This window comes from Mauremys reevesii, linkage group 5 (assembly GCF_016161935.1).
Source record: "Mauremys reevesii isolate NIE-2019 linkage group 5, ASM1616193v1, whole genome shotgun sequence".
Lineage (NCBI taxonomy): Eukaryota > Metazoa > Chordata > Testudines > Geoemydidae > Mauremys > Mauremys reevesii.
Genome location: NC_052627.1, coordinates 90,976,385 through 91,000,272, shown reverse-complemented (window position 1 = coordinate 91,000,272; position 23,888 = coordinate 90,976,385). Strand labels below are relative to the sequence as shown.

The 23,888-nt window shown below is 44.0% G+C and overlaps 2 protein-coding genes across 3 annotated transcripts in view; one reads left to right on the top strand and one right to left on the bottom strand.

Moving 5' to 3' along the window:
* Positions 1–10,015, bottom strand: part of CNGA1 (cyclic nucleotide gated channel subunit alpha 1) — a 41,525-nt gene extending 31,510 nt beyond the window's left edge. Inside the window, exon 1 of one of the 2 annotated variants that reach the window (XM_039542188.1) lies at positions 9,955–10,015. The gene's annotated coding sequence lies outside the window, so the exon portion shown is untranslated. Of the gene's footprint in view, positions 1–129; positions 329–9,954 lie in introns of those variants that run through there. The other variant, XM_039542190.1, reaches the window with a different exon arrangement.
* Positions 7,541–23,888, top strand: part of NIPAL1 (NIPA like domain containing 1) — a 30,403-nt gene continuing 14,055 nt past the window's right edge. The window contains exons 1-4 of the mRNA XM_039542192.1: positions 7,541–7,724; positions 16,114–16,380; positions 17,775–17,831; positions 19,304–19,394. Coding sequence (XP_039398126.1) covers positions 7,679–7,724; positions 16,114–16,380; positions 17,775–17,831; positions 19,304–19,394 — 461 coding nt within the window. The 5' untranslated portion in view covers positions 7,541–7,678. The remainder of the gene's footprint in view (positions 7,725–16,113; positions 16,381–17,774; positions 17,832–19,303; positions 19,395–23,888) is intronic.

Sequence of the window (23,888 nt, the reverse complement as noted above, 5' to 3'; positions counted from 1 at the left end):
GTTATTTTGACAAATAAAATATGCAGAATTTTAAAACATTGGGCACAGAATTTTTAATTTTTTAGTGCAGAATGCTTCCAGGAGTATTATGCTAAACTATCTGTTTGATTTTGTATTGTAGCAAAGTACCTTCTCCTCAGCAGGCTCAGTCCTTTTTAGCCTTGGAGACACAGGCTTGGGCAAAGCAAATCCTTCTTGGCAACACAGGGTCTGGCTAATCCTTCCCTCAGTCAGTCCCTTGTACTTGTTTTCTCCCCTTCTGGGGACAGAGTGCCACCTTCTTTGCTGGAAGGGTTCAGCACCCTGCTGCCCCTAACTTGCTAACAACTTCTCACACTCTCCCCACCCCCATCTACACCCGGGGAGGGTTTTAAAAGGATGGCCAGAAGTTAGAGCCAGCTGAACCTAATTAGTTCCCTGGTAACTCCTTTTCCAGCTAAACCTTATTTCCCCATGGCTCTCTCTCCTCAGTGAATTGGGAGAGGCCCTTTAACCCCCTGGGACTAATTACTACCCCTCCCTTTGTAGCCATTTGTTCTGGGTTTGCCATGGTATGTAACTGTGATGCTTTGAATAACTTTCCCATACCTGAGGAAAAACTCCGTGTAGCTCAAAAGCTTGTCTCTCTCTCACCAACAGAAGTTGGTTCAATAAAATATATTGCCTCACCCACCTTGTCTCTGTAATATTGTGAGACTGACACAGCTACAACAACACTTCATTTACAAGAACTTTGTAGCTATTAAAAACAAACAAAACAAAACACCACATAGAAACTCAGTAAATTCATAGCTAATGTTACACCCAAATATGCAGATTCACAAAAGGCATCCAGAATATCAAATGAAATCAGATGCAAATCATATGCCAAATTCGGGCATATTTTTCGGAACATAATTTATTGTTGTTTCAGCAAGACTGAAAATTCAACTTCTATCAAGTTTAATGATTTTTCTTGAATCTTTTATTTAACTGCTTCTGTGCCTATATTATATAATGTGATATTTTATTACTAAAAATATCAAATTTCATGCTGTTTTCATGTTGGTCCACAAGTACTGTGGACAAAATCTATTTGTTTTTTTCTCAACAATTTGGTTGTGTTTTATGTAGAGGAATTTTGAATTCCATCTAAAATCCAATGGAGTTATATCTTAACTGAGATAGGGAAGGATCAGATTTGCTTTAAAACATGTGGTTCTGTTCTTGAAAACCCTTACTCCAGTGAGTAATTTTTATTCATGAGTGTTTCCATTGGAGTCTTATGAGTAAGTGTTTGCAGGATCAAATGCTATGTTTGCTGAATGACTTGACAATAGGTACAACTCTGCTCCCTTTTAAGTCAAAATCAGAAATCCCATTAACATCAGTGAAAGCTCAATTAGTTCCAGTGTTTATACAAGGGTCAATATTTTCCCATAGGGATTTCTTACATTGTTTTGTATTTGAATCAAGTAACCTTGACTGATGGGAGGAAGATAGATGCCCTGGATTATTGTTTTACTAGGCCTGCTTTAATTTATTTCCATATCTTGCTTTGTCGGCTCCTTTATAATTCTTCTCAATCCTATTAAGGCTGTCTCTATTTGCAAGCTCTCATTTACATGATACATATACATACTTATTTATAAATCATTAGTTTCTGAAAGGAAGGGCTCTGCTTTGTAGTCACAAAGGAAATCAGAAATTTACTATGTTATTGTTGTTATCTAGGTGGATAAATGCTTAGGTCTTGTCAACACTATAGGTATGTTTGTTTGGTTTTTGTTTTTTTGCAAATATTTCCTGCCTTTTCCTAGTGCTGGTGCTGTTCCAACAATGCTAGGAGCACTAGTGTAGAAAAGGTTCCCACAGCTCCTAGCATTTTTAACCTTATATCATTTAGGCCTTCTCTGAGCAACATTAGACAACATAAAGTTAAAACACAGGCAGCCTCAGAAGCATTGTCTATAGAATCACAATTGATTTGCTAAGGTGGCCAGGGTAATATCTGTAGCAAGAACAGGAATATTGATATACTACAGGCAGTCATATTTTTCAGCTCTGAGATAGATGAAAAATCCTTTAAGATGTGACTATTTATTCAGGGAGCTCAATGAATGACCACCAAAAACTTGAACCTGTGCCACAAATAAACTGTCTCTTACTAAAAATAAGGGTTAGCAAAGATGATTTTGTAATTTGTAGCACTGCGTTTGTACATAAGATATAGAACAGAACTCAGTAATACTAGCTAATTTCTTCATTCCTTAGTCAGGAAAAAATTCCATTTGAAGTCAAATGGCAATTTTGACTGAATAATGTCTGCAGAGTTTAGTCCATTTTAAGACAACTAAAGTGTATTTGTAATTCACATAAAAACACTTTCAGCACACGTACCATAAAGGGTTCCATTGAGTTTATTGGAATTTTTGTCTTTGACTAAATGAGAGCAGTAGTTAAATTTAAGGCCTCATGGGTCTAGAGCAGGGGTAGGCAACCTATGGCACGTGTGCTGAAGGCGGCATGCGAGCTGATTTTCAGTGACACTCACACTGCCTGGGTCCTGGCCACCGGTCTGGGGGCTCTGCAATTTAATTTAGTTTTAAATCAAGCTTCTTAAACATTTTGAAAACCTTATTTACTTTACATACAACAATAGTTTAGTTATATATTATAGACTTATAGAAAGAGACCTTCTAAAAACGTTAAAATGTATTACTGGCACGCGAAACCTTAAATTAGAGTGAATAAATGAAGACTCGGCACACCACTTCTGAAAGGTTGCTGACCCCTGGTCTAGAGCACAGCTGCCCGGTAGCTGACATCTCCAAACTGCCACCCAGCAGTAACGGTCAGGGGCGACTCTAGGTATTTTGCCTCCCCAAGCACGGCAGGCAGGCTGCCTTCAGCGGCTTGCCTGTGTGAGGTCCCTGGTCCCGCGGATTCGGCGGTAGCCTGTGGGAAGTCCGCCGAAGCCGCAGGACCAGCAGACCCTCCACAGGCATGCCACTGAAGGCAACCTGCCCGCCGCCCTTGGGGCAACCGGCAGAGCGCCCCCCGTAGCTTGCCGCCCCAGGCACGCCCTTGGCGTGCTGGTGCCTGGAGCCGCCCCTGTGTAACATCACTGTTTTTAACTGTAACATCAGCTTTAAATGTCCTGGACATTGCTGGGTTATGTTAGCCTTGGCCAACATTATGAGTTTAGGTCGAATTTAGCAGCGTTAGATCGATTTTACCCTGCACCCGTCCACACAATGCAGCCATTTCTGTCGACTTAAAGGGCTCTTAAAATTGATTTTGGTACTCCTACCCGACAAGGGGATTAGCACTGAAATCGACCTTGCTGGGTCGAATTTGGGGTAGAGTGGACACAATTTGACGGTATTGGCCTCTAGAAGCTATCCCAGAGTATTCCATTGTGACCACTCTGGACAGCACCCTCAACTCCGATGCACTGGTCAGGTAGACAGGAAAAGCCCCGCGAACTTTTGAATTTCATTTCCTGTTTGCCCAGTGTGGAGAGCTGATCAGCACAGGTGATCATGGAGTCCCAGAATCGCAAAAGAGCTCCAGCATGGACCAAATGGGAGGTACTGGATCTGATTGCTGTATGGGGAGATGAATCCATGCTATCAGAACTCCATTCCAAAAGACAAAATGCTGGAATATTTGAAAAAAATCTCAAAGGGCATGAAGGACAGAGGCCATAACAGGGACCTGCAGCAGTGCTGCGTGAAACTTAAGGAGCTGAGGCAAGCCTACCAAAAAACCAGAGAGGCAAACGGCTGCTCCAGAGCAGTACACCAGACATGCCGCTTCTATGATGAGCTGTATGCCATTTTAGGGGGTGCCCCTACAACTACCCCACCCCTGTGCTTTGTCTCCGTCAATGGACTCTCATGCAACAGGGAGGCGGATTTAGGGAATGAGGAAGAGGAGGATGTTGAAGTTAGCGCACAGCAAGGAAGCGGAGAAAACCTTTTCCCCGACAGCCAGGAACTGTTTATCACCCTGGAGCCAGTACCCTCCCAACCCACCCAAGGCAGGCTCACGGATCTTGAAGGCAGCAAAGGCACCTCTGGTGAGTGTACCTTTGTAAATATTGTACATGGTTTAAAAGCAAGCATGTTTAATGATTAATTTGCCCTGAAGACTTGGGATGTATTCATGGCCAGTACAGCTACTGGAAAAGTCTGTTAACGTGTATGGGGATGGAGTGGAAATCCTTCAGGGACATCTCAGTGAAGCTCTCCTGGATGTACTCCCAAAGCCTTTGCAAAAGGTTTCTGGGAAGGGCAGCCTTATCCCTTCCTCCATTACCACAGCAGGCCAGTAGCACATAGTCTGGAATCATTGCATAACAAAGCATGGCAGAGTATGGTCCCAGTGTTTTCTGGCATTCAAGCAACATCCATTCTTTATCTCTCTGTGTTATCCTCAGGAGAGTGATATAATTCATGGTCACCTGGTTGAAATAGGGGAATTTTATTAAGGGGACATTCAGAGGTGGCCGTTCCTGCTGGCCTGTTTGCCTGTGGCTGAACAGAAACCATCCCCAATGTTAGCCACGCGGTGGGAGGAGGGGTGAAGCAATCATCCTAGAAAACAGGGTGGGGTGGAGTGCTTTAGTTGGGTTTTTGCTGTACGTTAACCCCAAAACTGCAGCCCCTTCTTTTAAATTACAGACTGCAATTTGCCCCAGAGAAAGAGGGCTAGATGACAACTGGCTGTAGCCACTGAGACAAGGTGGGCATGGGGGAAGGGGTTCCCCTGAGGAGGGGAGACCCAGAGTGTGGGGGCACTGCTGCAGGGCAGCACTCCAAAGTAAGAGACTGGGTCTGGCAGGGACATGGGGCCAGAGGTGGTGGAGACAACAGGGCCAGTAACCAAGGGAGAAAAACTAGCCAGCAGGAGGTATGCCAAGGCTAGAAAGAGCTAATTCCTGGACTGACCAGCAGGAGGTGCCGTGGTGGTGAGTGCACACCGTGCTACAGCAACAAATGCGGACGGAAGCACAGGGTTTGTTAGAATGTGACACAATGCATCACGGGGCATTGGGACTGGACCCAGGATGCTCTGCGACCTCCTCTGCCTTCCCACAAGTCTTAGCAACAAAAGAGAAAGAGGTGCTCTGTGGGATAGCTGCCCAGAGTGCACCACTCCAAATAGCGCCGCAAGTGTGAACACGCTATTGCGCAGGCAGTTGTCAGTGTGAACACAAAACAGTGGTTTTCCTTCTGCACTCTCTGAGCGGCATTGTAACTGCCACCACTGTAACTTTGCCAGTGTAGACGTGCCCTCAGTGACAAAATAAATTTGACTTCACTTTCATTAGTTCAAAACAAGAAAAACAAGATTTGGACTTCTGTTCTGAAACCATTAGGGAACAAAGCTAATATCTTCTTATGATTACATACAGCAAGAACAAAGACAGTGAATCATGCTCAGGGTGTGAACATGCTGCACACATTTTGCTCATTGGCATGTGCTGAAAATTCCTATGGGGTGAAGAATTTCACCTGCATAGAGCCTGAGTAATCAAGCCACACACCCCAACAGAGAGGCAGGACCCAAGGCTGCAGCACATCTCCCATGTTACTACTGTTACAGCCAATGCAGTCACAGCCTCTCCATGCCAGTTGTGGGGGATGTTCTGTGGAAACTAAAGTCCCTCCCCAGGCTTAATCCCACCAAGGTCTGTAGTACCAGTCTATGCAGAGCCAGAACACAGACTCTTTATTTGGTTCCAGAGGCCCACAGGCCCTCTTCCTGCATGCTTGCTGTACCCTCACATGTTCTATCCCATGTGAGACTTAGGTTTCATAATGACTTATGTAAGGGGACTGTTGGCCCCTTACTAAAACTCAATGGTTTGGGTTTTTTGTTGTTTTTTTAAAAAATTATGTATTTATTTATTTTTGGTTGGCTAGCTTCCAGTACCAAAAGAAAGGAGAAGGGGTTGGTGGAAAATTAGGATCCTGAGACTGACAGTCTCCAGGAACAATGGGGAGAGGCCAATGCTCCAGGTTAGCCTGACTGACAGAGTGGGCAGGCTAATGAGGGAGTCAGGAGGCCGGGGGGGGGGGGGGTGTCCCATTCTCTGTGTGAGCAGGGACAGAGTGGGGCCAGCCCAAGCTAAGTAGAGAGCAGGAGCCCAAGCTGAGCTGGAGAGCAAGGCTACGCCAGCCAGAGGACCAGAGAAGCAGCCCAGGAAGCAGATCTGTGCTGGGAGAAGAGCCACAGAAGCAGCCCAGAGAGCAGACCTGTGCTGGGAGGAGAATTGCAGCAAACAGAGCCAGAGGGGCCAGAAAAAGTAGCCCAGGGGGCTGGAGCCAGAGCAGCATCAGTGCTGAGGCAGAGTGGAGCTGAGGCTGGAGCAGTCTGGAGCCAGGTGTGGTAAGCAGCTGGGCAGCAGGACAGGGGACCCTGGGCAGCAGGCCCAGTGCAGAGAGATGCCCCCCAAGCCAAGAGGCCTTGCAGGCCAGACTTGGAGGGGGATTGTAACCCCGACAGAGGGAGCTGATGCTGAGAAGAAGGGTCCTGCCACCTAGAGCCTGAATGCATGTAGCCACCATCAGAGCAAGTGTCTGACCAGCAGCAGCCCTGTAGTACAGCCAGGACTTGAGATGGAGGCCTGGGATGTGTGAAGAACAGACTGTGAACTTCCCTTAAATTCCAGAGATGCTGGTTGTGATGTCCCTGTGCCACAAAGCGGGGTTATGCATTTTCTTTTTACCTTTCCCATTTTTTCCTTATTTTTTAAAATAGATTGCTGTTTAATAAATTGTATTTGCTTTGAAATGTATGTAATGATCCAGGGCCAGGGAAGTGTCCGGTGTGGAGAGAGCACCCCGGAGTGGGGACACCCTAGCCCCTGCTCTAAATGACCATGACAAGGTTGGGGGTCGAGCCCCCAGGAATCCTGGGCCCAGACTTTTTGGGGTTTCAAGGGCTTTGTCACACTGGAGAGTGGAAGAGGAGCCCTTTCGCTAGCCCATTGCACTGGAGTAGTGTATAAGCCAGGGAAGTTGCCCACAATAGCAGGACCATTCCTCTGCTTACACTTACATTACATTTAAGGGTTTCAGTCTAAAATCCACTACTGGAATCCTAATGATTTGGCCACCCACTCTCCTTGAAAGCGGCATCATACCTGAAACCAGCAATAGCAAGCCCTGGGGTGAAATCCTGGCCACACAGATGTCAAGGGCAAAACGCCCATTGCTTTCCGTGGGGCTCGGATTTCCGTGGGGCTTTGAGGGATTGTAAATTGGGGCCTCACCCCGTTGGAAACCTGCCCATTGCTGATAGAGGGGGCCATGTGAGGAATTCAGGTCAGGGACGGATTAAGAACATCCCCTCAAACTGGGGCATGAGACCAGATTGTGTGTCCACCCCGGGACCCCTCCCAAACTATCCACGCTCCGCCTGAGCGGCGAAAGGAGCCAGCATTTCCCTCCTCTCCTCCTACCGCCCTGCGGTGACGGGAAGTTGCCCTCTGAGCTCCCCTTTGCCCTGGATTCCCCACGTTCCTGTCACTGTGACACCACAATGAGGCCGGCAGGGGCAGGGCGCTGGCGCCGGCTCCGGCCGCAGCCTCCGCACCTGGGCTGGGAGTGGCTGAGGGAGGTGCCGGCCGGGCGGGATGAGGCTGTGAGGAGACGCTGCGCCCCGCACTCGGCGAGATCCCAGAGACATGGGGGCGCCCGTGATGGTACCAGCCCGGGAGCCCTGCCGCGCAGGTCAGTGTCACACCCGCTCGGGGGCTGTAGCTTGGGAGCGGGGGGCAGCGAAGGGCCGAGAGGGGCTGGTGTGTCTCTGGCTGGTGGCCCGGGGAGGAGGGCGCGCCCGGGTAGCACTGGCCTGAGGGAGGACAGAGGGGCGCCCTGAGCGGCGGGCAGATGGCTGGGGCGGGAGAGCGCAGCCTGTGGGGAGGCGAGCGCGGACAGCTGGGAAGAGGCGCTGCTGGGCGGAGTGGGGCCCGCCCTGGGAGCTGAATCTTCACAGCAGTGGCGTACTGACGCTGGTGCTACTTTCCCGGCAACAGAGCAGCCAGCAAATGTAGTGGGGCGGATTGAGAAAGATCCTGTCTCTAGGGTAGCACCTACCCAGACTGAGCTCTGTTCTACAAAGTTGGTGTAGCACTAATTTCACTGTAGCTGTTACATTCAGCAAGCAAGGCATACCACTATATGATACAGCCTGTGCCCACAGGAGTTACACTGCTGCAAAAACTGTGTGTGGAGAAATCAAGAGTAGCTAATTTGAGGCATACCTATCTCTCAGCTGTTTTTACAGTAGTCACAATTTAAACAGACTCCCCTTGGTGTACACAGAGAGAGAGAGAGAGAGCGCAGTAGGTAGCATCCTAGGTCTCTGATCCTGAGTGGGACACTTGGTTGCTGCTGCAAAACAATCATAACTACATCAAAGTGGAGTTCTTCCCTGAAAGATGACTGTAAGAATGTCACTTTCACAAATCTGCACTCTGTGTATTAAAGCACCAAGAGGGTGACATTGTCTATTGGCTCAATTGACACGAGAGTGGGTGAAAGTAGCTACCGATACAGTACAATTTCTACAAATATTGAACATATAACTTTATTTAATATCTTAGGGCCTGATCTTACTACCCCTGGACCAAGCTCCCAAAACTTCTGGAGGAGAGAATTATTTTACTGAACTAAAATATACTTAATAGGCTCTGCTGTATTGGGCAGTAACTTAGTATTTAGATAAAGCTGATCAAGTCAAGGGTATTCTGCTCGTTTCTTATCTCACCCTTGGGGTTGCCATTTACAAAAAAAAAATGTATAAAAGTTAGCCCATTACAAGATGTCAACATCACTGTTTCATTATATCAGAGTTGCATGTGTTTAGTAACTAGTATGGAGGGAAGAATCCTGTACTGATACTGCCATAGGATGTTAGGCCACACCACCTCTAAAAGGAAAGTTGGAACTATTTTTGTTATCAGAGGGGTAGCCGTGTTAGTCTGGTTCTGTAGAAGCAGCAAAGAATCCTGTGGCACCTTATAGACTAACAGATGTTTTGCAGCATGAGCTTTTGTGGGTGAATACCCACTTCTTCAGATGCAAGCAGTGGAAATTTCCAGGGGCAGGTGTGTATATATAAGCAAGCAAGAAGCAAGCTAGAGATAACGAGGTTAGATCAATCAGGGAGGATGGGGCCCTGTTCCAGCAGCTGAGGTGTGAAAACCAAGGGAGGAGAAACTGGTTCTGTAATTGGCAAGCCATTCACAGTCTTTGTTTAGTCCTAAACTGATGGTGTTAAATTTGCAGATGAATTGGAGCTCAGCAGTTTCTCTCTGGAGTCTGGTCCTAAAGTTTTTTTAAACTATTTTTGGAAGCTCTTTAGAATTCCCAGTGTCATAGGTTTATTCCCCACTTTGAACTTTAGCATTCACAAGATGGGGACCTGCATGGACTCCTCTAAACTAAAATCCTAGTTTAGATCTGGTTCTTGCTGCTACCAGTCAAGTTTTAAGTGTCTGACACACTCCCTGTTCCCCTAAAACTTTCCCTGGGGAACACAGATCCCAACTTTCTTGGATCTTAACACAAAGGGAAATAATTCATTCCCCCACACCTTCTTCCCCCTCCCCTTGTCCTTGGGAGAGATTGTTTTGATTCAAACTCCTTGAATCAAAACAAAGAGAGATTCACTTTTCCCCCTCCCCTTCCCCTGAAAATCCAAACAAGGGAAGAAATCATTCAGGTTCTAAAAGAAAAGATTTTATTAAAGAGAGAAAAAAAAAGTACACTATCTCTGTATTACCAGGATGCAAAAATACAGGGTCTAACTTATAAACCTGGAGAGGCTCTCCCCCCCCTCTCCTTTCTCAGAATAATCAAAGTAACAGCAAACAGAAATAAAGATATTTCTCCATCAACCACACAATTGCAAATGCAGAAATTAATTAGAAGATTAATTTGCCTTTCTAATACTCACTATACTGGATAGTAGGAAATACTCCAGGAGAACTTGGAGACATGTCTGGCCTCTCCAGATCCAAAGAGAGCACGGCAATTCAAACAAAGGACACAGACAAAGCCTTCCCTCCACAGAGATTTGAAATTATCCTGTCCCTTGATTGGTCCTCTGGTCAGGTGTTCATCAGGTTAATGAGCTTGTTAATCCTTTACAGGTAAAAGAGACTTTAACCCTTAACTATCTGTTTATGACACCCAGGTTGGGCTTTGTACTCTTCATAAACACTGCAGTATTTCAGCCTTATTCCCTGAACAAATGTTTCTTTAAACTGGCTTTTTAGCTTCAACTTTTCTTCCTATTAAAAAAAGAGCAGTCCTATTTGCCCTGCAATGTCCAATTATAATACCCACCCCCCCTTTTTTTTTTACATAAAACAAGATGGTAAAGGAAGGAGTTGCATCACTTTTCTTGATCAAACGTCAAGTAATGTTGAGTGGTTCCAACTGAATTGTGTCAACCAACGTGAAAATAGCCAGAATTCAGGGCCCTTGTCACTAAGGGAGAAATAAAATGGGGGGATAGCAGAAGTGAAAGGTTCAAAGGTTGAACTGTGTAAGAATACTCACTAATTTGAGGGTCCTGTGATATCTGCACTGTGAAATGAGTGAGGACTTGTGCTGTGAAAAGCTTAGATAAATTTCTTTGCGTATTTGAAGATGACCACTAAAGTTGCAGGAGAAGAGGGAAATCGGGTTTGTACCCTACTTTTTCCACGATGTGTAAAAAGAGGCTTGCAAGATGTGTAGTAGTGATTTAAAAATAATAATAATAATAATAATAATAAAACCCTTAAAAGTATCAGAAATGCCAATCCATACTTCTCTTCTTGTAGGAGAACATATTGGATGACCCAGGGGTATGACTACATTAGAGCTGGAAGGCATGAATTCCATCTTGAGGAGATATACCTAGGCTCACTGTGATCAAGCTAGTATGCCAAAAACAGAGCATAGCTGCAGTAGTATCTGCAGCAGGAGGAGTTCGCTGCCCTCAGTTCATACCTATCTGAGATGCTAGGTGTCTACTTGAGGTGGCTAGCCTCACCCACCACTCATGCCACTGCAGCTGCACTCAATGGGTTTAAACTGCAGCAAGGGCAGTTTCAGGTTGGACATTAGGAAAAGCTTCCTAAATGTATCGGTAGTTAAGCACTGGAATGAAATACCTAAAGAGGTTGTGGAAATCTGTCTTTGAAGATTTTTAGGAATAGGTTAGCCAAACATCTGACAGGGATGGTCTAGAGAATACTTAGTCCTGCCTCAGTTCAGGGGCCTGGATTAGATGAGCTATGGAGGTCCCTTCCAGTCCTACATTTCTATGATTCTGTGCCGTTACACAATTGTACAACTTGTCCAATTTGTAAGATCAGACAATAGAAAACCGGACACTACTACATAGAAAGAACATGTTAGGGTCAGGGTAACAGTAATAAAGTAGGAGAAGATGTATTTGAATGGGAGTAGAACACCGGGGAAGGAAGAGAAAAAAGGACAAGATTAGTGGAATGGAGGTCTGGCCTTTTTAAACTATTAGATACATTTGGATTTAAAAAAACGTTGAAAAAGTACAGGGTCTACAGTGATAAGATATTCTTTGTTTGGTTGCTAACTCAGACAGGTCCAAATACCACTGTTCTATTCTTGCGCATAAGCCCACTCTTCCATTTTATGTAAAATCATGTGCCTCAAGAACCAGATTTCTTTCTGGTGGAGTTAAACACAGGTTAGCAGGTAAATAACCTGGGATATGATTTTCAGTTGAGGTTTGGCTGCGGAAGCCAAGCACCATTTTATTTTTTTATGGCTGCCTCTTTCCACAGTTTCCAGACAGTTGAAAAGTTGTCTAGCATATGCATCAAGGTTCCTCTTTCTTTGTTACAGTGCCAGCAAAGATCAGAGGAAAAAGTCTTTCTTGTGCAACCTCTGTGGCATCCAGTACATTTTGAATAAAAATCTTTTGCTGGGTCAAGCATAGCTGGAGATCCACACAGACATTTTTAATATGTGGAATAAAAAGTGAGATAGTACAGAAAGCTCTTTTTTAAATGCCTCAGTTCTTCAAACGATTGCACGTGTGCATGTCTCATGGAGCAGTGCTGGAGAGTTTTCCCTAGTAATACCTATAGGGTCGCTGTGCCTGCAGCCTAATTTTCCTGGTGTTCTGAGCCAAGGGAATAAAAGGGCAGCGCTGTTCTGCCCTTCCTTCAGTTCCTTCTTACTGTCAGTGGTCAGAGCATGCTGTGAGGTCACTCCTTATGTGACTAAACCATTACAGTTAATTGTTGCTAGTAGTACTTAGAAAGAAAAGGGGGTTCAAGGACCCAAAATGAATAACACTTCCTTCCTTCCTACCTTTTGTTCTGACTGTCAGTAATCAGTGGACTTCAGGCTCTGCCCAGCAGTGGAGCCTATCCCAAAGTCCCTTGGTTTCAAACCCTGCTCCAGGTGTCACAAGCTGATGCCTGTGAGTGACCCTCACTCTCACTGCCTGAACTGGTTGGGTGAGGGTCACATCATGCATAAGTGTTTGATTTGTAGGGGCTTCAAGACAAGAACTAAGGAGCAAAATGAAGAACACCTCAGGTACATCTTCAAGGAAGTCTGGCATCAGAACCCTCTCAGTCAGTCAGAGTTCCTCTTCCTCCATAAGCCTACAACCTGTGAAGAAACTGATTAGCCTCTTGGTAGAGTTCTCACTGAGCATTCAGACTGATACTGCCTTGCTGAGGCCATCACATGTGGTGTACATGTTGGCTTCCACACTGGGGCCTGCTGTACTGCCAGCAACTTCAGGTCTGGTAGCATTTCCATTGTGCCTGCTGCCAACTCAGAGGCCAATGGTAACTATTCCAACTCAATGCATGGTACTGATAGCCAAGAACTCCCTGATGTTGCTGCCAGTACTGCAATAAGTCACAGTCCTAATCTCTGATGATGACACTCTGTACCATTCCACTTGGGCCTTTGGAGTACTCCTACTTCTTCTCAGAGTACGATGTGGGTGTGATGCTGGTGGTGATGAGGTGCCAGTTCATGCCAAGGCCCCTAGGCTTCATCTGAACACTGGCCAATACATAGCTGGAAACCAGTCTGACTCACCTGTGTGTTAGTATTATTAAAATAAGCATTAGATTTATAAAATTATGTTTGGTATTTACAAAATGCTTGTAGGATGCTGCATATATTAACCTGACAATACACTGGTCTACAATTTTTGAGAAGTCGTCTGCTTCAGAGATAAAATGTGCTATTTATTATGTATTTTGATGTGCTGAATTCAAATATGACAATTAAAACAACTGATTGGCTACTGTTTCTAAGTTATGTAAGTTTTTATACATTTTACGTTAGGTGCATACTAATGTATGACCTTGACAAAGACGATCTGAAAAAAGTACCTTTCTAAAACAATATATAAAGCAAGCAGCTTGTAGGGTGACCAAGAGCACTGAAATAGATCATGTGATACTCTTGAGCTTGTGTAGTTCTGCTTATTCTTAAACCTGCAGCAACTGTGACTGATGCCAGTTTGAAAAGTAGGATTAACAGTTTGAACTAACTTGAGGCTAGTAGGTCAGGTGGTAAATGCTTAAACATTAATTAATATAACATGATCAGCTGAAATCTGAGAGCAATAAGATAACTTAAGGATGAAGTGGCAGCTTAACTCAGAAATTCTTTAATGTCATGAGCTTTAAGTCAAAGCTTGATGCCTGTATTTATGTGTGAGGAAGCATATTGGTTGCAAATACATATGGCTACTTTTCGAATGTCCAGTAGTGGGCAGGGCTGCCCAGAGGATTCAGGGGGCCTGGGGTCTTCAGTGGCGGGGGGCCCCCGCTTCGGCAGTAATTCAGCAGCGGGGGGTCCTTCCACTCCGGGATCTGCCGCCGAAGTGCCCCGAAGACCCGTGGCGGGGGCCCCCCACCGCCGAATTACCACCGAAGCGGGACCCGCCACCGAAGTGCTGGGTCTTTGGCGGTAATTTGGCAGCGGGAGGTCCTTCCACCCCGGAGTGGAAGGACTCCCCGCCGCCGAATTGACGATGATGACCCGGAGCAGAAGAAGCTCTGGGGTCCCGGGCCCCATGAGAGTTTTCCGGGGCCCCCGGAGCGAGTGAAGGATCCGGCTCCAGGGGCTCCGAAAAACTCTCGTGGGGGTCCCTGCAGGGCCCGGGGCCTGGGACTAATTGCCCCACTTGCCCGCCCCCCCCCCCCCGGCGGCTCTGGTAGTGGGGACATTAAAGGAACTAGATGCTATTCAGAGACCCATTTTAATGAATGTAAAATATTCCTTAAAAGAAGCCCATCAGTTGGATCTGGTAAGATTACTCCATTTGTCTGACTTTTTTCCCTTCAGTCTAATCTTCCTCCTTCCCACTGCCAGCATTAGATCACTAGTGGTGGGTAAAAGAATAGTGATGCATATTGAGTCACTAAGAAATCATGATTGTATGATGTTTCTTTCCCCAGCCCTCAAAGGACCTTTTGATTTGTATAGTGGCACTTCTTTTTGTACACATTTTTAAACTTAGATCAGAAATCATACCTTGATATTAATATCTATCTTCACAATTGCTCATTGGCACATACTGTGATTCCAACTTCCCTTCATACACTTTATGATCTTACAAACTCAACAAAGGTTTGATTTCATAAATGAAAGACATTTTTCATGGTAGTCATTGAGAAGGAATAGTTTTGTTCACATGGGATCCTCCTACACTGACCTAAGTGACTTAATATATTTGGAATGATTAAAAGTTCATTGTTAGATGGTATGAAAGTTGTTCATGGGTGGGAAACTAGAAAATCAACTGAAAACTGATACAGATAGATGTCATTCTGTTTAGGTAGGAGTTCTTTTGACAATGGTATATTTCTTTTGAGCCTCTGCTAAAAAGAGAGTTTACTGTCTATTTATAGGTGTTTATACAATGTGCCTTTGTACCTAAACAGGGGTGTAGATATTGCTATAGAATGGTGAGTAACCTGAGACACCCTTCAGTAAGGCCAACACTTATTAAAATTAGCAATTAAACTTGATTACAGGTCAGGAGAGATCATCTGAACATCTGCTTAGTGACAGTTCAAATAGGGATTTTTCTTTAATGGATCACAGACACTGTGCATCCTTAACGTGTTCAGAGTTTTGTCTCATCATTTCACATTATCCAAAGTTCCCAGAGGATGTCAATATTGCTTCTAACAAATACAGCTTGCTGTAAATGTACTGTATTTGGCATTCCAAAAATCTTTAAATCTTTAACAAATAAAATGGACTTAGCATCATTGTAAAAAGACAAAGTTATGAACCATTTGTGATTAGTACCTCTCTTTCCATCACTCTGCCATTCCCCTGCCACCCCCACCCAAAATCCTGACCATTTAAGTTTTTCTTATGGCTCTTGTTCCATACATTTACTTGGAAAAAAAAACAATAATAAAAAACCCACCCCAAAATAAACTGATGTTAAATTACCAGAAAACAAAATAAAAAACAGGGCTACCATTTCAGTCCTGTAGGGTATGTCTACACTACAATTAAAAACCTGCATCTGGCCTATGCCAGCTGATTCAGGCTCATGGGGCTAAGGCTAAGGAGTTGCGTAATTGTGCTATAGACAGTCAGGCTCAGACTGCAGCCCTGGGTCTGGGATCCTCCCACCTCGCAGGGTCCTAGAGCCCTGGCTGCAGCCCAAGCCTGAACGTCTATAGCACAATTACGCAACTCCTTAGCCTTAGCCTCATGAGCCTGAATCAGCTGGCATAGGCCAGATGCAGGTTTTTAATTGTAGTGTAGACATATCTGTAGTAGTTACCTGTGGAATCCTCCTTACACCACCTGCTGAAGAACGTGATTGGCCAGCAGCCTGCAGCCCTTCCCCATTCTTTTCCTAAGGGTGGAGCAAGTCAAGCTGCAATTAAACTTTTGTTAGTGGCCTGTTAGTGCCTATTCACCAGGTCACAATTTATTACAATTACTTTTATATATAAAATACCAATATGAGGACTAGATGATTTTCTAAATGCTGTGTATCATGCTTTCTACATTTGTTTTTGTCGTGCATCTTACAGAGGAAAAGTCTCTCTTTTTTTTTTCTCACTCTGTTCCCCAGGTGCTGTTCTTTCTTTGGTTTGCCGTGACTCTTATGAAGCATGGTGCCAGATCATCAATGTGTCGGAAACACAAGCCCCTTTCTTTACCTATCCAGACAACCATTCCAATGAAACAAACCTGAGTGTTTCCACATCTGCGGGAAGCAAATATAGGCTCTATGTGGGTGTGGCCCTGGCAATAGGTTCCAGTATTTTTGTTGGCTCCAGCTTTATACTGAAAAAGAAGGGCCTTCTGCAACTGGCTGACAAGGGAGTCACCAGAGCTGGTAAGAAATGTTTACTTGCTTATCTTTGACAGAATCTATTTTTTTTAATCATAAACCAGCAAGTTCAAGGTTAAAGCCAACTGATGTTTTCAGTAGTTGACTACAGGTAATGTTGGATTTAAGAACCTTTAGAGGGATGCAGATGGCAGTGGGTTTTATGTGTATCCAAGGTATTTCTAATGCATCCACCACAATAATATCTAGGCGCCAGATAAAAAGTTCTTTCTCTGCCCCGCTCCCAAAAAAGATTTTTGCTGTTTCTTCCCTTTCAGTATGAGTGAGGGAAACACTTGAGTTATGATGGATAGCTCAGTGATTTGAGCGTTGGCCTGCTAAACCCAGGGTTGTGAGTTAAATCCTTGAGGGGGCCATTTGGGGATTTAGTGGGATTTGGTCCTGCTTTGAGCAGGGGGTTGGACTAGATGATCTTCTGAGGTCCCTTCCAACCCTAATTATCTATGATTCTATGATAATACAGTTATAAAAGTAGGTGTTTGAATACGTGCCCAGCTTGTGGATTTGCAGGATGTGGAATAAGGAAAGTCTGAAGAGAACTGAACTCTATTTTTGTAAATAAAGAACTATCAGGACAAGTCACTTTAAAACGAATATTAATAAAAACTTACTAGCTAACTACTGGCAATATTTTTAACAACTGTGTAGTACAGAAATTATCTCTACTGTAAGAATGAGTTGGCCCATCAAAGTCAATAGGAATAGAATTAGACTAGTTTGAAGTGCTTTTGAAAATCCCACCATGCTGCTATTAGAATTATCACTTAAATCCTTTTTTGAAGGTTTTGAGTTTGTTTTGGTTTGCTGTTTTGATTTTGTTTGTAATGTTTCCTGCAAAGTATAATACCCTACCATTCTGGATATTCTCAATATTTGAGGAAAAATGGATTTCCGAATATATAACTTGTTTGTATTTTGGATGAGAAAGCTTTGGATAGCTGTAGCAGCTTTACTTTTTATGTAAAAAAACAAGTTTTACGGAACTTTAAGCATGTTCCAGATGCGTCTTGGTATAGATAGCGATGTTGGCTCTGATGTAGCAAATAACTTAAACATGTGCTTTACTTTAATCATATGAGTAATCCTAATTAATGAAGTCTTATTATCCCTTCATGTGTCTACTGAAAGTTCATGTTCAAGATACAGGACTTGAAATAATAGAATTTAATATTAAACAATTAAATTTTTAAGAATAACTCAAAATTAGGTGTAGCTGACTTTCTCCATGTCCTCTACAGACTGAGCATTGCACATGCAAATTTAACTACTTCAATTTGAATAAGTTTTATAATCTGTAGAATTTGAAATATTTATTACAAATCTGAATTTTGAATCGTCATTTTAACTTTTTTTTCTAATATTAAAAATTATTTTTTCAGGGCAGGGTGGATATTCTTACTTGAAGGAATGGCTCTGGTGGGCAGGATTACTTTCAAGTGAGTCATAGTAAAAATGTTTCTACCTTTCTCTGCTAAACTACATCTAAAACAGAGCAATGTGTATAACTTTAAAAGGGGTGTGTGGCAGGGAGGACTAGGTCCGGAGGCCCCTGCTGAAGGCCTCATGGCCCTGCATCACTCTGCCCTAGAATAGAGCAGTGAGAAATCGTCCAGGCAGCCTAGAGTGGCTGCAGAAGAGTGGCCAATCAGAGGGGCTGCAGAAGAGTGGCCAATCAGAGGGGCTGCTGCAGCAACCAGTAAGGGGCCAGAAGGGCCCTATATAAGACAAGCAGCAGAGAAGCTCACTTGCTGGGTGGAGCTTGAGGAGTGAAGACTGGGTGACTGAATAGAGCAGCAGTACTGTGGAGAGCTCACAGCAGACAGGACTGAAGCCCAGGGAAGGTTTTTGAAGACTGTGTTCCTGGCTTGTGAGAAGAGCAGCAGGACCAACAGAAGGTCAGTGCAGCCATGCTGAAGCCCAGCGGGACTGAGCACAGTACCTGGCCAGGTCAGCAAGGGTACCAAGATGGGCTCTGCTGGTCTGGTTGAAGACTGAGCTCAGAGAGGCCTGCTGAAACACCACCAGCTTCCTAATTGCTATGACCCTATACCAGGCCTGTGAGAAGAACTCAGGACTGTGTACTCCGGAAGGGGACAGTGTGTGCAGCTTGGCCGGAAGGCTGAGCTGCTGAAGACCAGCCGAGAGAACCAGTAGCTGGGGGGATGCTTGAGAGTTTGGCCCCATCCTTATGTATAGACCAAAAAAAGAAAAAGCAGGCTCACACCTAACAGAAAGAAAGGGGGCCATCCACAAGAGGTGGGTGCCCCCTGTGGAAAGGACAATGATTGCTGGTATAGTGACCAGAGAAAAGAGGCTCCCCCAAGAGGCACGTGCTGACCCTGTTCAAATTTTTAACAAAAAAAAAAAAGCTTCAAGGGAAAAAAGACAACCTTTTTCCCCTGCCAAAAAACTCTATGCCAAATTTCATTCTGGTACCCAGGATTCCCCAGTTTCATGAAATACTCTTTTTGCTTTCCAAAACTCTTTTGCCTCTTGAGGAATTAAGAGTTTTCTTTGGTGACTAGTTGAGGTTACTTTGAGGCTTGTTTGACTTTTGTTCTCATCCCTCCTGCCCCCAATTCTGTTAAACAAACCTAGGAATACAAACTGGAGTTGCATGGAAAGAGGAAAATAGCAGTACATGGAAAAGTTCTCCTCTCCACTACCATGACTGTTACATTTTAATATACCCATACAGTACTTTGAAAACTGTTCCTGTGTGTGCATTAACTCTGTAATATCTTTATTTTGGTTATGTCCAGCAGTAATTGGGACATTAGTGTAGATAATAAGAAATATTATTGTACTACCTACTTTTCTTGTCAAACATCTTATCCTCTGTCTAGTGCCCATTATCTTAACACTTCTAACAGTTTTTTTTTCTGTACTAATATTGTTTCTTTTCTAGTGGGAGTAGGGGAGGCTGCCAACTTTGCTGCCTATGCCTTTGCACCTGCAACCTTGGTTACCCCATTGGGTGCACTGAGTGTTCTTATAAGGTTAGTATGAGTCGAAAGCAGCCACTGAGAAGTGAATCTCTTACTATATGAGAAAATACTGTTTTTATTGCACAGGGAGTAGTTTTAAAAGAAAACTCTGTATGGCAAACCCAGGTCAAAATTTGGCTCATAAATTACAAGGCCAGAAGGGACCATTGGGATGATCTAATCCAGTGGATCTCAAAATTTTTTTTGCAGACTACTTGAAAATTGCTGAGGGGCTTGGCGGACCACTTAATAATCTTTCCAAATGTTGTTTGTACCATTAGCTAACTATTGAAAAGTGCCTTGAATAAAAGCGCTATATTAAAAAAACTTTTTATAATTATTACTGGGTTTTTTTATTCTACAAATAAAAAAGCATACAACTCATATTTTAATATCAGTAGTCTTACCTTTCTAATGTGATGGATGTGCCTTCTCTCCCCAACCGCAGCAGCCCCTGAGCTGGGGCTAGGAAGGAGTGGGGTCTTTCCCCGACGGTCGCAGCCCTGGAGTTGGGGAAAGTCACCTCTTTCTCTGGCCACCACAGCCCTGCACATCCCAAATTCCCATCCCACCCCCTCTTCTCACCCCATTGCCCCTGCCACCTACCCCCTCTTCCCGTCAAGGCCACCACCTCACCTTATATGGGTGTCTTTTGCAGGGTCCAGGCACCTAATTAGTGGAACCGTGCAGGCGTGACTTGACTAATTAGGTGGCCCTTCATTCTCTCATGTGTGGCCGCCCAAGGCATGCACCTTAGAGGGAACTATCCACAGACCACCTGAATAGAGCTTGTGGATCACTGGTGGTCCACAGACCACAGTTTGAGAACCTCTGACTAGTCTGACTTCCTCTATAACACACAGGGGCGGCTCCAGACCCCAGTACGCCAAGCGCGTGCTTGGGGCGGCATGCTGCGGGGGGCGCTCTGCCGGTCACCGGGAGGGTGGCAGGCGGCTCCGGTGGACCTCCCACAGGCGTCCCTGCAGAGGGTCCGCTGGTCCCGTGGCTCCGGTGGAGCATCCGCAGGCACACCTGCAGGAGGTCCACCGGAGCCGCGGGACCGGCAGAGAGCCCCCCACGCCGTGACGCCATGCTTGGGGCAGCGAAATGGCTAGAGCCGCCCCTGATAACACAGGCCATAGCACTCCTCCCGTATATTTCCTAGAGCTTATCTTTTAGAGAAACATCCAGTCTTGATTTTAAAATTGACAGTGATGAAGAGTCCACCGTGACTCTTGATAAATTGTTCCAATGGTTAATTACTCTCACTGTGAAAAATTTACACCTTATTTCCAGTCTGAATTTGTCTAGCTTCAACTTCCAGCCATGGGACTGTGCTATCTATACCTTTCTTTGCTAGATTGAAGAGCCTGTTATTAAATATTTGTTCCCAGATACGTATTTATAGAGGATCATGTCATCCCGAGTCTTCTCTTTGTTAAACTAGATTGAGCTCTCTGAGTCTGTCACTATAAGGCCCCCTGTAATCAATCTCATGGTTCTCCTCAGAACCCTTGCCTTTTCCCTTTGTCTTCTGATAGAAATGATCCCTTTGTTTAACTGAATTTACTTTGAGTTGGGGAGAGAGAATAACAACTTTTTAAAAAAAAAACAAAATAGATTTGTGCTTACCTATTGGCTTTCCAGCATCTGATAAACAAGACACCTCTACCCCGGTATAACACCACCCGATATAACACACATTCGGATATAACACGGTAAAGCAGCGCTCCGGGGGAGCGGGGCTGCGCGCTCCAGCGGATCAAATCAAGTTCGATATAACGCGGTTTCACCTATAATGTGGCAAGATTTTTTGGCTCCCGAGGACAACGTTATATCGAGGTAGAGGTATATTTCCAAATCACTGCACACTAGTGGTGTTAATAATGCTAGTACATATTGGTGGGAACGCTGTTAGGTTTTTGTTTCTCCACCCCAAACGTTTAATAACTATTTAATAACTGAAATGCTTTAAATATGTTTCTCCCTATTTTATTTGTCAAAACTAAAAATAAATCTATTTTAAAAATGAAATATAAGATCTGTCACTTAAATGTATTTCTAAAACCTTTTCCTTTTCTTGGTGGAGTTATTTTTTATTAAGGTACTGGAATACTGCATACAGTTCGTATGTCCATGATTTAAAAGAGGTGAAAAAATTAGAGGGTGCTAAAAAGAGCCACAAAAATAAGCTGAGGGCTGGAGAAAATGTGTTACAGTGAGAGGCTTAGAGCTCAATCTTTTTAGCTTATTCAAAGAAACTTGAGAGGTGAAAAAGAGAGAAGGAAAGAAGTGGGACTGTTAAACACTGAGGACAGGGTGGATATTAAAGATAATCTAGGTCTGACCAACACCTAAATGAATACTTTGCTTCGTTTTTTAAATAAGGGTAATGAGGAGCTGGGGGCAATGGCAGGATGGTTAATGGTAACAGGGCTATAGGGGAAAAAATGCTCTGGAAAACTACAGGCCCATATGACCTTAGTTGTATGCAAGGTCTCAGAACAAATTTTGAAAGAGTAATTAAAGACATAGAGGTAAACAGTAATTGGGATAAAATATAACGTGGTTTTACAAAAGGTAGATTGTGCCAGATCAACCTGATCTTTCTTTGAGAAGATAACACATTTTCTAGTCAAAGGAAATACAGTAGATCTAATCTACCTGCATTTCAGTAAAACATTTAATACAGTTCCACATGGAAAATTATTTATGAAATTGTAGAAGTTGGGGATTAATACTGAGAATCAAAAGTTGGATAAGGAACTGGTTAAAGGAGAGACTACAACAGGTCATGCTGAAAAGTGAACTTTCGGGCTGGAGGGAAGCTACTAGTGGAATTCCTCAAGGATCAGTGTTGGAGCCCAATATTATTTAACATTTTCATGAATGACCTTGACACAAAAAGTGGGAATGTGAGATGACATGAAGTTGGGAGATGATGCCAGTATGGAGGAGGAATGGAATATCAGACAAGAAGATTTTGACAACCTTGAAAACTGGAGAATTAGAAGTGGGATGAAGTTTAATTAGTGCAAAGTTTAAGGTTGTGCACTTATGGACTAACAACAAGAATTGTTGCTATAAACGGGATATATCAGTTGGAAGCAATAGAGAAGAAGAAAGACTTAGATGTATTGGTTGATCACAGGATGACTGTGAGCCACCAATGTGATGTGGCAATGAAAAAGACTAATACAGTTTTAGGCTTTATTAGGCAAACTATTTCCAGTAGAGATAGGAATATGTTATTACCATTCTACAAGGCACTGGTGAGACCTCATCTGGAATACTGTGTGCAATTCTGATTTCCCCTGTTTAAAAAAGATTAATTCAAACTGGAACAGGTGCAGAGAAGGGCTTCTTAGAAGATCAGAGAAATAGAGTACTTCTTCACACAACGCACAGTCAACCTGTGGAACTCTTTGCCAGAGGATGTTGTGAAGGCCAAGAATATAACAGGGTTAAAAAAAACTAGATAAATTCCTGGAGGATATGTCCATCAATGGCTATTAACTAGGATGGGCAGGGATGGTGTCCATAGCTTCAGTTTACCAGAAGCTGGGAATGGGCGACAAGGGATGGATCACTTGATGATTACCTGTTCTGTTCATTCCCTCTGAATTGGCATTGGCCACTGTCAGAAGACAGGATCCTGGGCTAGATGGACCTTTGGTCTGACCCAGTGTGGCCATTCTTATGAAAGTCTCCTTTACAAAAGGAGACTTAATGAGCTTGGCTTGTTTAGCCTAACAAAACAAAGGCTAAACAAGTGATTAAGTAGGTGATGGTTTTTCATCAGTGGGATGAACACCCAGAACGGAGAGGGGCTATTTCAGTTGAGGGCCAATGTTGGCACAAGAAGAAATGGATATAAGCTGGCCGTCAATTAGTTTAGACTTGAATTTAGACAAAGGTTACCATGAGAGAAATGAAGTTCTGAAACAGCCTTCCAAGGGCAATAGTGAAGGGGGAAAAAAAAAAAAAAACCTGTTTCCAGACTGAGCTTGATAAGTTTATGGAGGGGGTGGTATGATGAGGTTGCCTACAATGTCATATGGCCCATCCATGACAGCTATTAGGACTATCTCCAATGGCCGGAGATGGCTCTGAGTTATTACAGAGAATTCTTTCCCATGTGTCTGATCTCGCCCACATGCTCAGGATCACCATATTTGGGGTTGGGAAGGAATTTTCCCCCAAGTCAGATTGACATTGATCATAGCACTTTTTTGCCTTCCTCTGCACCGTGGGGCACGGGTCACTTGCTGGTTTGAACTAGAATAAATGTTGGATTGTCTGTAATTTCAGTCCTAAATCAAGATTTGAGGACTTGAATAATTCAGCCAGAAGTTATGGGCTTATTACAGGAGTGGGTAGGTGAAGTTCTGTGGCCTGCAATGTGCAAGACATCAGACTAGATTATCATGATGGTCCCTTTTGGTCTTAAAGTCTATGAGACTTGATTAGGGAGAAAATATTGGGTACTAAAGGGCTCCTTAATTG